This window comes from Cynara cardunculus (genome assembly GCF_001531365.2).
Source record: "Cynara cardunculus var. scolymus isolate 2C chromosome LG 5, CcrdV1, whole genome shotgun sequence".
In the NCBI taxonomy this organism is placed as follows: Eukaryota; Viridiplantae; Streptophyta; class Magnoliopsida; order Asterales; family Asteraceae; genus Cynara; species Cynara cardunculus.
In genome coordinates, this window is record NC_037532.1 from 37039032 (window position 1) to 37053125 (window position 14094).

The 14094-nt window shown below is 38.2% G+C and overlaps 3 protein-coding genes across 5 annotated transcripts; all 3 read right to left on the bottom strand.

The window, feature by feature from the left end:
- Positions 1 to 2761: 2761 nt before the first annotated feature.
- On the bottom strand, positions 2762 to 6536 carry LOC112512378 (pentatricopeptide repeat-containing protein At5g14080). 2 transcript variants are annotated; one of them, XM_025118310.1, is made up of 5 exons: positions 6265 to 6463; positions 4843 to 6172; positions 4447 to 4764; positions 2973 to 3188; positions 2762 to 2892 (listed from the first exon to the last, which is right to left on the bottom strand). In XM_025118310.1, the coding sequence occupies exons 1-3, from the start codon at positions 6382 to 6384 to the stop codon at positions 4475 to 4477; spliced, it is 1740 nt and encodes a 579-aa protein (XP_024974078.1). In that variant the 5' UTR covers positions 6385 to 6463; the 3' UTR covers positions 2762 to 2892; positions 2973 to 3188; positions 4447 to 4474. The 2 variants fall into 2 exon arrangements, with proteins under 2 accessions (XP_024974078.1, XP_024974077.1); XM_025118309.1 differs by having other exon boundaries at positions 4843 to 6536.
- A 283-nt stretch (positions 6537 to 6819) lies between these two features.
- On the bottom strand, positions 6820 to 9544 carry LOC112512379 (ACT domain-containing protein ACR6). The gene is made up of 7 exons (XM_025118311.1): positions 9450 to 9544; positions 9267 to 9312; positions 9070 to 9184; positions 8909 to 8976; positions 8169 to 8774; positions 7447 to 7554; positions 6820 to 7368 (listed from the first exon to the last, which is right to left on the bottom strand). The coding sequence occupies exons 1-7, from the start codon at positions 9494 to 9496 to the stop codon at positions 7027 to 7029; spliced, it is 1332 nt and encodes a 443-aa protein (XP_024974079.1). The 5' UTR covers positions 9497 to 9544; the 3' UTR covers positions 6820 to 7026.
- A 397-nt stretch (positions 9545 to 9941) lies between these two features.
- On the bottom strand, positions 9942 to 14079 carry LOC112512377 (probable metal-nicotianamine transporter YSL6). 2 transcript variants are annotated; one of them, XM_025118307.1, is made up of 7 exons: positions 13549 to 14079; positions 13206 to 13378; positions 12488 to 12585; positions 11899 to 12036; positions 11539 to 11728; positions 11307 to 11439; positions 9942 to 11024 (listed from the first exon to the last, which is right to left on the bottom strand). In XM_025118307.1, the coding sequence occupies exons 1-7, from the start codon at positions 13913 to 13915 to the stop codon at positions 10078 to 10080; spliced, it is 2046 nt and encodes a 681-aa protein (XP_024974075.1). In that variant the 5' UTR covers positions 13916 to 14079; the 3' UTR covers positions 9942 to 10077. The 2 variants fall into 2 exon arrangements, with proteins under 2 accessions (XP_024974075.1, XP_024974076.1); XM_025118308.1 differs by lacking the exon at positions 11899 to 12036.
- Positions 14080 to 14094: the final 15 nt, after the last annotated feature.

Sequence of the window (14094 nt, forward strand, 5' to 3'; positions counted from 1 at the left end):
ACAATTAAGTGTGATATATATATATATAATTATATTAGAGGGTCTAGAGTGTAAATGTATCTCTTATATATATCCCTGATTGTAATCGATATATACATACATAATTACCAAGTTTATCTCTGAGCATATTGATTAGATGACATATGATCATCCTGATATTATTTCCTCTAAATGCTACCTTGAAACTAGAATAGAGAAAGTAAGGATAAAAGAAAGAAATCACAGAAACTGGAAATGGGATCTTTTTTGCACCCATTTACTGGACCAGATGTGGTTTGTTAAAGGTTTATCACAGTGTTGTGTTGGATTTTGGAGAAGTTCAAATGAGAAAAACGAAATGTGGACAACGTTTGGCCCTTCTACTGACATGCCGCTCATAGATTGATTTCGTACTTCATTCTATCTGATGCTAGAATGCCTTTGTTTCCCCAGCAACTCTGAAATTCATTAAGTTGCTTTGTACTTTCTGTAAATCACTTTATCGTTTTTGTTTATCACTACACACAGATGTTCTATTCCCTCAGGTAAAAAGGGTGGTCCCAGATCGCAAACGATGTCAAACTGATAAATGCTGGGAAAATTTTGGAAAACAGCAAGACTGTTGGCCAGTGCAGAACACCGTTTGGGGAGCTACCAAAAGGAGTAATTACTACGCATGCCGCTGTACAGGTGTCTTTAACCAAGGCAAAAACAGGTAGTTACCTAGTCTTTCTTTCTGACGAATGGTATTCGTGATAGTTTCTTCTTATATGTTTTTTCTTTTTTTTTTAAGAAGCTTTTAGAAAACACTGATAACTTGGTTTCTTTGTCTCACGTGGGACTCTTTAAATGGAATAATGGCTACATAAAATATTAGAAGTGTATGTCATGGACCAAGTTGAATTTGATCTCACATCCGTACCAAATAAAGGGGAGTTCTCTATCCAGGATGGTGAGAAACTCTACCTTTTTTAGACCTTCCTGATCTATTCAATATTTAAGCAACAGATGATAACTGCAACGAACTGTGTAAGCACTATGAATAAAGAAAATGAGTAGTTAAACATGTAAAACAATATATCCATGTTCATTTAGAAAGTAACCTGTTTGAGTTACAAAAGTCAATCAATAGAAGTAGCATTATCTTCGAAAGTATTTATAGATTATTAATGTATTTTTTGGTTCCCGTGCTACCTACCTTTTATGAGCAAATAAGTTGCTAATATTTACAATGAAGTGTTCCTGTCTGCAATCATAGTCATTCTTTTGATAATTCTGATGCAACCACAGTTTCTTCTTTTATCAAATGGTAGAACCAAAGTGATTATTTCCTTCATCCAAATAAAATTAAATTTGACATCTGGACCTAATGTATTGTTTTCACAATTGAGTTTTGATCTAGAAATGTGAACATTTGCAAATTGTCTTTCTATGGAATAAGAATCAGACAATATGCAGCCTGCCTCTTCATTTTTTGGGCCTTTTCTTGGTAAAGGGGAGCCTAGCTCATACTTGTACATTAAACCTTTAATTTTATTCTTATGTACTGCTTAATCTACTTTTTTTGTAGGCTTAAGCTGTTATAGCTAGTTTAACCATGATGCCACCACATATAATATATATTCTGTGAACACTTGTAGTAGCCCCCGAGAAAAGAAGGGGAGAATGATGTATGGCTATAGAGACCCCTGTTGAAAGCCTGAGTGCGAATTTTTGCTTATTTGTTAAGCTTGTGATGTCTTTAGTAACTACAGTAGTTATCTTGCCTCTTCCAGCGAGCAATTTGAGTCGATTTATTTGACAATTTTTAATGCTTATCAATGAAAACTGTGGTTTGGACTATCTATCTTGATTCCTTACATTCTCAGATTATATCTTTTATCTTAAAGTTTTCTGATAGACGATGCATACATGATATATTTGGGATTTTATGCATCAATGTGATGCATTATTGTTGTAAAATGACATATCTTTGATTTTTGTATCTTCTGAAAGATGTTGCTTTCTATCACCTGAACAGAAAAGAACGACGAGACTCCAAAGAAAAACATCTGTGCACGTACCATTTTGTAAGAGAGTTTGACTATTTTTACTCAGATTAACCTGACGGGCATCGGAATTCCAGTTTGGGGCTCGAAAACCAGGTAGTCTGGAGAAATTAATCTGTAAGCAGTGCTATACCACATTGTTACAAGTTCTTGCTGGGGGAGAAAAATCTGGCGTAAAAACTACATCGCAGTATTATGTTGTGTATGTGTGCTTTATATATAATCTGTTCCCTTTATACTGCACATTTGTAGCTTCAGCTTCAATGAACACAGGTCTTCATGCACTTCTTCATGCTACCATGTTCAACATCATTATTAGTTGGAACTTAACAAGATCAAGATCCAACAATTAGAATCTCAAAAGCATCTTAGGTTTCAAGATAATAATTTGGGACAAATTCCATTTCCTTTAGAGAGGATAACATTGAAAAAAAAGTGAATTACTATAGGAAGGGAAGGAGGTATTGAAATTTTAGTAGTGAGTAGAAGTTGAAAGAAGTACATGAGCTTGAATGAATTACAAGCTGCTATTTCCCACAGATTGCAAGATCTTTCTTGGATGGTCTAAAACTTAAGGCATAAAGGCTGTAGATGCAGAGATTGGCTTGCTTGGATTTAACAGAGAACTGATTGGAAGTGGTTATGGAAGCAGGTATGTTACATTCGGGAGACGTGCTTCTGATCAAGCTAGCTCTGCAGGTGTTGAGAACTGATGCTTCTCTGGCACAGTTAATCCCATCAACAGAAGGTATATCCATCTTGTAGACTCCATATCTGTTGGTAGTCCTGTTGACTGTAAAGGATATCTGCTCTGCAGTTCTTGGAGAAGCTGCATTAAACCTGCAATCTATCCTTACCTCTGCCCCTGCACATGACACCACCACTAGTTTAAAACCACAAGAAGAAGATGTTAATAAGGGAAAGGAAAAGAAAGAGGGTTGAAACCTGGCAAGAAGTAGCTATGGTGAGAAAAAGAGTTGTTGGAACAGGCATCACAGTAGACAACACCGACAACCGAGATATGGGGAATGGAGGGTTTTGAAGCATCAACTTGCAAAGATATCCAGACAGTGAGAAGCAATGAAAAGACAAAGAAGATGATGAGTGATTCCATGCTGCTATTTTTCCTTTCCTTACACCTAGCAAATGCAAACTGCAAATCTGTGGTGGTATAATGGGGTGAATGATGATGGTTGTGAAGACATTAATGAGATATGGATAGATTGGAGATGAGAAAACAAATTCACGTGAATGTCTTTTGGCTGGATGTGCATCACTACTACCAAGTGAGAGAAAGAGAAAGAGGTTTGTTGCTTGTTTCTCTTGACAAAAAGGTTCTCCTTGCTTTCTGTCACTCGTAAATATTTTAATCACTTCCTTATTCCTTTCTAATACCCTACCCATATTAACATGTTTGTTAGCAGCTTAATGGAACTCACAACTTATTTGGTTGGTTATACATGACTGTTTGGTGGTGGCTTAATGACATAGAAAGTGGCTTATTTAGTAAGCTTCTAGGAGGAGCTTTATGCATAAAGCCTAATTTTTTTTCCAAATTTGTCGGTCATTTCCAATTAAAAAACATACTCATCCCATCTTATGTACAAACCCTACCAAACAAAAACCTTCTCATTATAGATAGATTAATCTAAACATACAACTTTATTCGTACATAACTTGAGGGTTGTTTATTTATAGCTTAATTGTTTCTTTATGGCTCGGTAAATGGCTATATGGAATAAGCCAGAGCCTCTCATTTGTCCCTATTAAGCCACCTCAAACAAACTAATGCCATAAATGCATACAAAATGATACAAACCTCTCTTTTTGCCTCCCACAAACCCATCGATCTCTCGTCCTTCAGTCATACATACTTATCCACATAGTCAACTTAACCCATACAAGTTGATGGTAAACAACCCCTAAATGGAAAACCAATCAAACAACTATTTGCAGGTCAAATTAGCATATGCCCTCACCCACAATTTTCACCCAATGGGTTGTAAATTTTGTTGTCATAAAAGCGTTAAATAATCTAGTTTTGCATTAAATTGTAATCTTTGGACATACTAATTGGGTCTAATCTTAAATTCAAAAGCATGATGTCAAACATATCATAGTTCTTGCCGCTAACAAGAAGCCAACATGTCCCTTTTTTAGAATAAGGAAGGCATGGGGAAGAGAATCTTGATTCGCAAAAGACAACTGTACCCGTCCTACTCCAATATTATTTCAGACTGAAATTAACAAATTCCAAATCTGTTAAACAAACAAACAGCAGCATGTCTGTGTCATACTACAGTTTAAAATGAAGATAAAACCAAGAACATTGGAGGCCATCATCATGCTTTTATCTTCACCCGTGACAACTTTCATATACTCAGAAACAAAAGTTGAAATGCATAGATAATAGTTTTACCTTATGGAGCAACTAGAAGCATGCTAAATTATTTGGGAAGAGTATTTGAGACTACATGATTCTGCTGAAGACCCTCAATTGCTTGAATAAACTCCAAAATTGGCTGCGGTTTTGGTGAAGATGTAAACCATGACAAAAGCTCAGCATGAAGCTCATTCAACATCGAAGGCCACATTTCCCCAACCCTCTTCATGTGTTCAATAGCAACAACAACCTCTCCAGCATCAACAAGACATTTTAGCAACATCATGTTAGACTCTGAATGTCCTATAGTAGTTGTATAATCATGGACCAAGTTTGAAGCAGCCATATATTGACCTGCAAATACGATCAATTCAGATCTTCGCACCGTTTACATTATGTGCTCAATGCTAAGCTCATGAATTCAAAATATACCTTCTCTAACGAGATAGAGTATGAATTCTCTCAAGATATCCTTCGCAATCACTGCATCTTGTTCAAAAGACTTCTTGAAAACCTCAAAAGCAGTTTCCAGTTGATTTTCTTGACAAAGGCCTTCAAGTAGGAAACCGTATGTTGTTGCATCAGGTTGCAGCCCTCTCTCCAACATATGGCAGAAAAGCCTGTGAGCCTCTTTCACCTGACCTATTTTAGACAACTTCGAGATTAATATGTTGTAAGTCTTCAAATTGGCTTCACACCCATTTGCAAACATCTCATCCCATAACCGTTTAGCAGGTCGGACTAGATCTTCTCTACAACAAGCCTCCATAACAAGATTATAAGATGAAATATCTGGACCCACCCCTTCCTTCTTCATCTCCTGAAGAACCTGGTAAGCTTCTTTCACTTTCCCTGCCTTGCAAAAGGATGAAACCATTACATGGTATCTCTCAATATCTACAAAATACTGGTTCCAAGATAGAATCTTGTAAACTTGTACCAATTCATCATGTTTTTCATGCCTACACAAGTTTCTACTCAGATTGGTGAACGTAAGAAGAGTGGGCAATCTCTCTCTCGAAACCAAGAATTTAAAGAACATCAATGCAGAACAAGGATCCTCCGTGGATACCGATCCAATCAGTGCATTGAGAACATCATCCTCAATTGGGAAATTCCCATTTACAATAACTTCACCCAAATCTTTAGCTTCACAAATTAGTCTCTCTGAAATCAACTGAAATATGAAATCTCTATAATCACTAGCTCTTGGTGCCACCCCAAGCTTTCTCTTCATCTTCAAGACTTTCTCCACATCAACTACATTTCCAGTAGCTCTTAGAGCTTCTGCAACAATTCTATATGCCATAAAATCAGGTTTACAATCTCTTTTCCTCAACACATCCAACATATACATAGCCTCGAATACCCTACTCGCAGAACACAAGCCGTGAACAACCAAAAGGGCAACAATCGAGCCGTTGACACCCGAATCTTGCCGTCTAACATCATCCAACAAGCAGAGAGTTTTATCTAATTCAGCAGTTATGCAAAATCTCCATATAAACACACCGAAACCAAGGGTACTTACACGAACACCTCTAGTTGTCATTTCATCGAACACTTGTTGAGCATAACCCATATTCCGAGCAGAAGAAAGAGCCGCAACTAGAGAATTACAAGTATGATCACCAATATCGGGAATCAAGCATCTTACATGATTGAATACCGAAAAGGCATTGAGGGCCTTTTTTCCGGCGACATTTGATGCAATGAGAGATCGGTAGAGGGAAGGATGAAGTTGAATATTGAGGGTTTTGACCTGTTTCATAAGTGTATCAAGCGCGGTGAATTGGCGGGAGATGGAGAGAGATTTGAGTATGGAGTGGTAGGAGATAGAAGTGTGAGTAAAACCTGGTTGCTGAGAGGCCCAGTTGAAGAAGCCAAGTGCGAGGGAAGGGTGATGGATAAGGAAAGGATCGATGACACGGGAAACGAGTGATGGGTTGAGGGAGTGGCGGCAACCGATTCCATGGAGGCTTTGTTCGAGTAGCGAAGTCCATGTAGATTGATCGGAGGCGGTGATCAATGCTCTGCTTATCCGATTCGCCAATTCGCTTGTGGACGGTTTCATATACATGTGTGCATAAGCATAACAAACGGTGTTCCTTCTCCTTTCAACCACCTGCTAGCTAAGCTACGCTACGTGTATTGTTCTTGATTTTAAAGAAAATGATTTACTTGATGCTAAAGTTAAAACACAAAAATGTATTTAATTAAATCAATGATATTTTTAATTAAAAAAACATGTAGATTGGCTTATTGGGATGGGACTGTTTCCATTTGTCAAAAGGCTAATATAACAAAACCTCTTATCTATTTACAAGCAACCATCTTATAGCCTTATTATATATAGGGGCTGCCTGCTGATAGTAAACAGCATACCTTCTTCACATAAACTAAGAAATTGTAAAATCTGCATCATATTCATGTTTTATGTACATACCGAAAAAGAAAAGAAGATGACAACCAACTTTACCATTTTATTTACACAACCTATAACTGTCTCTTTACAGTCTCCTCTCCAATCCTTCATCCCACATCCCAATTCTAAAATGTACACTCTTTCCACTTTCTTTAACCATATATATATATATATATATATGCAGATGATGCTCAGGAGTAGGATCCAACAATTTTCAATGTCTGGAATTTGAACAAGTTTCCAAACAGAAAGCTCATTCTTGTTTCTTCAGCTGGCGGCTTTGCTAATTCACTACACTTCCATCTAACATCCAGCGTTGTGTGTTGCCCCATTTCTCTTCGGATCGAATCTATAGTCTTCGGGTCCACAGGGCCATTACCCGTCATGTCCGTCACATAAAACTTGTCCTTCGCTTTTCCACCTTCAGTTGTAATCTCTGCTCTTTTTATACATAAACTATTTTCCCTAAAAATCCTGGTTATATCAGAAAGAAGTCCAACACGGTCTTCTGTGCACAATTCTAGCTCTACTGCCTACACCACAACCACATCAATCCAATCTTAGAACCGCCTTTCAAATGGATATCATAAAAACTAACCAAGTGCATATACCTCTTCAGATGTCCTCCTCTCAATTGCAGCTTCCAGACATTGCATAACACGCTCTCGCTCTGCCTCTGAGCTTAATGCAGTCCCATCAACATGTCGAATGTAATATTCCTACATCCATGAAAAAAATATAAACAAACCTCAACTTTCAAAAACTAGGGCGAGATGTCAAGTGCAAAGAATGGTTGGTTATTCTTTCTTTTTCCGTTATGTTGATCAGAGTAAGGGGGCATGTTTTAGCAGCTTAATGGGACTCCCAGCTTATTTTACATGACTGTTTGGTAGTGGCACAATGATATAGAAAGTGGCTTATTCAGTAAGCTTATAGGGGCGAGTTTTATGCAGAAAGTCAAGCTTTTCCCAAACCTGTCACTCCCGATTAAAAAACAAGCTCTTTCCATGTATGAATAAACCCTCCCAAACAAAAACATTTACAACCTATACAAACAGACAGATTCATCCACAAGACAACTTTATCCATACATGACTTGATGGAAACCAACCAGACAGCCCATAAGATGTTCTTGGAACAGATATTTTGTGAACCAAATCAACTTAAAACCATGATGGAACAGCTTTGAGCTTACAAGTAGCTCACAAATCTAATTTTCTATCCATGTAGGACGGGGTTGTCACATAAGCTCTTTGGCTCAACTTCTTAACCCATGGATATAGCAAAACAAACCCAACATCTTAATAATAATAAGAAGAAGAAACTACAGTACCTGATAAGCTTCCATCTCCCCTGTGTGGACCACTCCATGGAACACTACATATTGCATGTCAGTTAGCGTGCAGATAATATCAAACAACAGCTTTGGCCGATCCCTACACCGCATAGTAATAACCGTGTAACCCTTCTCAGCACAATCCAAAACAGTAACCTGTGGCCTTGATCCATCTTCCTTTTCTTCTTCTGCTTCTTCTTCTTCTTCTTCTGACTTTTCGTAGTCCCGCTCAGCAAACATGATTTGATGCAATCTTCTCTGTCTGTGGGTGAAACCAGGTGTCATTTTTGCAGCCTTCAAGTCATTGTTTCCCTTAAGAACATTAGAAAGCAGTTTTTGTATAGTCGAGAGCCTCTTTGGATCTTCCACTGCATATCTGGTCTTATCATCTGTGACATGGACAACGGCCGCAGCTCGAGCATTGTGGGTCCATATTTCAGCATTGACCACGTTACATCCAAGATGCGTCAGAACTGCAGACACTTCAGATAATAAACCAGGTCTATCTGTTCCAGCTAGTTCGATTGCTGTGTAATCTTCAGAAGGCTTCAATCCAACTGAACCATTCAGTGATGGAACATAAAATGCATCATTTTCAAGCACCTGCCATAATAACATCATATTACGTAAATGGGAAACAAACCAAGGAAGCAGGATAGGGGCAAATTGGTATATCGTCTTTCTAAACTTAGAAAACAGAATTTCAAAATACTTGGTAAAAAAAAAAAAAGGGTTACCTTTGTTATATAATGGATCATCCCTTCATCTCTAATTTTGATTCCATCTTGGCAAATGACATTAAACACTGAGAAGATAAAAAAAAAAAAAAAATTGGATCAGGTACTGTAGTGAGAGCAGGAAGCATATGGCAGAAAGATATTGAGATTGAGCAAGAGACCATCCATGAACCAGCCTCCATCGGATGAGATATAGGCTTTTTTGATGATGAGGTTTAAATCGGCAAGAAGTTGAACGACTTCCAGTAGAATACCATGCTTGTTCACACTTTCAACCTAACAGAAGAAGACAAAAGGATGGAGTTGTATAAAGATGATGTGGATGGAGTTGGCTGAAAATGGGTGAAAGGATATATACCTGGATAACCGTTGCATCTGGGGAAGAGCTGTTGTCGATTTTAACTCTGCAACAAGAATAGATGAGGTTAAGATTAGAAGAAGGAGATGATGGAGCTTTGTGGATTGCAAATAAACCCTAGAAGAGATGAGAGATGAGAGATGAGAGAATCAGGAATAGGAATAGGAATAGGGTGTGTGTTACCTTGGTGGATTCATCCTCCTGATAAGTTTTGCATATTCATCTTCCATATGCCTAGAAAATTGGAATTGAGGATGAAAATGGAGAAGAAAAGGCAAGTGAGGGCGGTTATCAACAGAAATTTTAGGATTAGAGGCCGTTTCCTGTTGACTTTACAAATTAATTATTATTATTATTATTATTATTATTATTATTATTATTATTAATTTACGACAAAACAAAGGTCTACAAAAACCAAAACCAAGGTTGTTGACTTCCCAAAAACAAAAATCAAATGAATAAAAAAAAAATATGAATTTTAGTTTGTGAGTTACAATGTTAAGTTAAATCTAAAGTTATATATATATATATATGATGTTATTGTCTATTTTTTATCAATCATACAATCATGTACGAATAAGTTGATGTTGCTTTTATATATGTTTAAAAAAAGAAAAAAAAAAAAAAAAATTCTCCGCTTATCAGCAACGCCACCCACCCATTCACTGTGATGTGAGTTGTGACAAACATTTCTTTCCAACACAAAATCAAACTACAAGAAACAAACATAACCATTCAAGGATGAAAACAAGTCTCAATTTGCTGGAATTATGAAACTGAAATCATATTTACAGATATATATTTTGCCTTCTCAAGAACTCGTTGAAGGCCCGAAATACATGCAGATTGGCGGATCCACCCTCAGAATCGATAGTATCGCTGACGGGATCGTCCATATCCCATCTCCACATATTAAACCCGAAGCCACTGCTCCTGCATAATCTTCTGCATCCTTCTTATTCACTCGCTCCCACACAAACAGGATCACCGTCCCAACAAACATATCGATCGCAAAATAAGCTCCAATATAGAACGGCACTGCCATTGCCATCGGGATCGGAATGAACCCAGCCACCTTCCCAGGACACCAATCCCTTAGCAGGTTTAAACCCAAGGCCACCAAAAAGAACACACAGCACAAAGCCAGGCAATGCTTTGGGAGCTCCGAGAACCCCTCCACTCCAAGAATCGCCATTTCCCGATATATCACCGCATACGGAGCTTTATAAGGACTATCCGGTGTCCCAATCTCAAACGCACACCAAAACATCCAAAATGTAAGTGGTGCGATGACGCATCCCATGGCCGTTCCCACTAGTTGGCTCACAAACATGGACTTCGCTGACGATAACGTCAAGTAACCCGTCTTGAAATCTTGCATCAAATCAGCAGCGGTTGAGACGATAGACATCATCACCCCACATGCTGCCAACCCAGCCAAGACACCTCCATTGCTTCCAACCAACGATGCAATGATGAAGAGACCGATTTTTCCATATGTTGACGCCAGGCTCCAGTCGGTCAGACCAGTTCCGTACGAGTTGCAGAAAGCAAGGGCAGGGGCAATAATGTAAGAGCACAGAACCAGGTACCATTTCAGCGGTGGAAAAATAAGTGGCATCGTAGCCATGGATATGCCAACCAGGACCACATACCCAGACGCTGCAAACCACGTCGGTATACTGTCTTTTAAGAAAACAGCATCTCTTTTCTGGTCCTCAACTTGTGATTTCGATGTCAATTTGGATGTCTCAGAATCTGCACAAGTTGGAGTCAAAGAACATATGAACCAAACAAAACGTACCCATAATATCTGATTCGGAGGTAAGATCTAGGGGTAGGATGTATGGAAAACTTTCCTCTACCCCAAGAGGTAAAAAGACCGTTTTCGTGAAAACCCCCACTAGCAAAAAGTTGTGGAGAGTCATGCGCGAAACATAAAGTTTGTCAAGATTTTAAAAAGAAACAGAAGAGCATGAGACGATCGTAACTTCTTAAGATATATTTGATGTTATGCATGCCAATGAAGTTCAATCTCACCTACGATCTCTTTCATTACAGGGAGATCTTGCTGTTTGGTGCTGTTGTTCCACACTGCCTTAACGGAGATGGCTATTATCTTTATCAGATTGTAAAGACCATCTCCAAGAATAAGGGCAATCGCTATAAATACCTGCAAAAGCAACAAGGTTGAAATATCTTGCTGTTTGATGCTTTTACAACACACCTAATGGTGGAAAAGAAGGAGTAAAAAGCAAAATTATGCATGTACCTTGTACCCATAAAGACCTTTGAAGTCATTGCTGCCAAGATCAGCTGGATACCAATCCCCTGCTCGTGTATTAATGAAGGGCCAAAGAACTCCCCATGATATAATAGCTCCAAAAAGAACCGAGCAGTTGACTATGTGAGGGCAAATAAGACCACATCCAACATAAGTAGGACTGAAGTCGAAGTAAAATCTGCATATAGGAGTAAAACAAACGTTTCTATCAATATCTTAAAATCGTACTCCAATTTGTACTTCATTTTCAAAAGGACGTCCTTCGTAGGCATACCAAGAAAGTAGGCGAGATCCAATATGCTTATGATTCTTATTACTTGAAATATTTCAAACCACAAACAAACTTACGTGTTTTTGAACAGCATCAAGCCCAAACTAGGAAAATTATCAAAACCACATGAATCCCCAACACCGCTGAAGAACCATTTGAACAAACTCCAGACAAAACTTATGCTCAAATACTTTCCAAGAGAGCTTACTTGTTTCCTGTCAGGAAATATATCTAATGTTATACAAGTTCATGGTAATATTGAAAATAAATCCAAAACTAAAGTTCTCCTTTTTCTTTATTTCAAAAGTCATAGATGGAACTAACTAGGAAACAAGCAACTACGGCACATTACTACGAACGGAACCAGAAGCTAAGACTCGGAGAAAACGGCATTCCCAAGATTCTGCCAAGACTAGGAACAATTTCTTATATTTTCTAATCCTTGTGTGATATTGTCACCATCTTTTTTTTGGAAGTATACTTTATACACATTCCATGAACCCTTGACCTCCAAGGAGGTTGGGATCTACTAGTAACTCGAGTACTGCTGGGCCAATGACCCTTTGGTGATATTGTCACTATCTTTGTTTTTTATGTTCAGACAAGTTGAAAGGACCTGACGAGCATTGTAAAATGAGCAATCCTATAAATATGCACACATATTACCTTGCAAGCTCGGCACCTGTAGTAGTGTGAAAACTATTTATCAACATCGCCGTGGCAGTTCCACTAGGGTATGTAAGTTTATAATCCATGACCATGACCTGAAATTTCAAACATGAACAGAAGCAACACACTGATGAACGATGGGACTTCCTGTAGCTATTGTCAATAGAAATGTCATAATTAAATGCAAGCATCATATGCTCTTGCAAACTATCTTCCAAAAAGTACAATTTCGCTTATATTTCAACTTGTACAAGGAAAGAGAAAGAGAAAACAACTGTTGAATTGAAGTTGAAAGTACAAGGAAAGACGCATAGTCACAAACAAAGTTCTACAAGTGCATAAACATTCCTAGGACATGTTTGTTAACAGCTTAATGAGCTTAACGAGACACATAACTTATTCGGTCTGCTATACATGACTGTTTGGTAGTGGCTTAATGATGTAGAAAGTGGCTTATTCAGTAAACTTTAGGCGAGAGGTTTATGCAGAAAGCCAATTTTTTTTCAAACATGCCCCTCCAAATTAAAAATCATGATTCTTCCATCTATGAAAAAACTTACCCAAACAAAAACCTTCGCTGTCTATACAGACATAATTAATCCTCATAGACAACTTATCCATACAGGACTTAATGGAAAATCAATCAAACAAACGGTTATATGCTTGTGGAAACATTTAGCAAGAAAATGCAACGCAAAAGAGAGGGACTTGTTACCTTGCGAAGTGGAACAAGACTGAAAAGTCCAAGAAAACTGACAACAAAAATGAAACCCATCATCCACAATAACCCTGGGTTCTTAACATCTTCAGCCCGATTACCAGGGTAATCAGCACCAATCAAATTATATGTTCTTTCATCCATCGAAAGCAAATAAGACCCGAATCCACCTGCACACATTTTAGATATCAACAAAATGCAAAGAGTATATCACGACATCAGCAGTTTGAATGAAAAGACAAAAAGACCAAGATCTAATTAACCATTATTTGACTTGTAACTTCAAACATGATATAATCTGATTCATCTCGTAAATGCAATAATTAAACCAAAAGATTACCGCTGAAAGCAAGGCCATAGCAAGCAACAACGCAGGTCTGAATCACAGTGTTCTCTTGCCGGGTGAAAGGCTGAACAGAAAAGCCAAACTTTTGGAGGAAAGTAGTCCATGATTTGACACAGAAGAATCCAAGCAAACCAGCTGCAACGTTTAAGGAAGGGATAATCCCAACGGTGAGATTGAGCTTGTGGGTGATGATACAAAAAAGGGTCCCCAACAAAGCACTGACAACTAAGCCCCTGAAGGTGATCTGATCTTTCCATTCGGGTATGGTTTCTAAATCTGATTGGATGTGAGAATAAGATGATTCGTCAAGAAAGGGTTCCGAGATTTCAACGGAAGATCTGGGGGGAGTCTCTGTTCCCATTTTTCAGAAAGATGAAGGCTACCTACTACCTACTACCTATTATCGGATGAGAGATGAAGGGGGCGAGATTATCGGAGAAGGAAAGGCATTGACAAACCAGAGACGATGGAGTCTGGGTAAATAATGGATGCTCCTCAGTCTCACCTTGCTTTGCGTGAAGAAATTGCGTCCTAGATCTT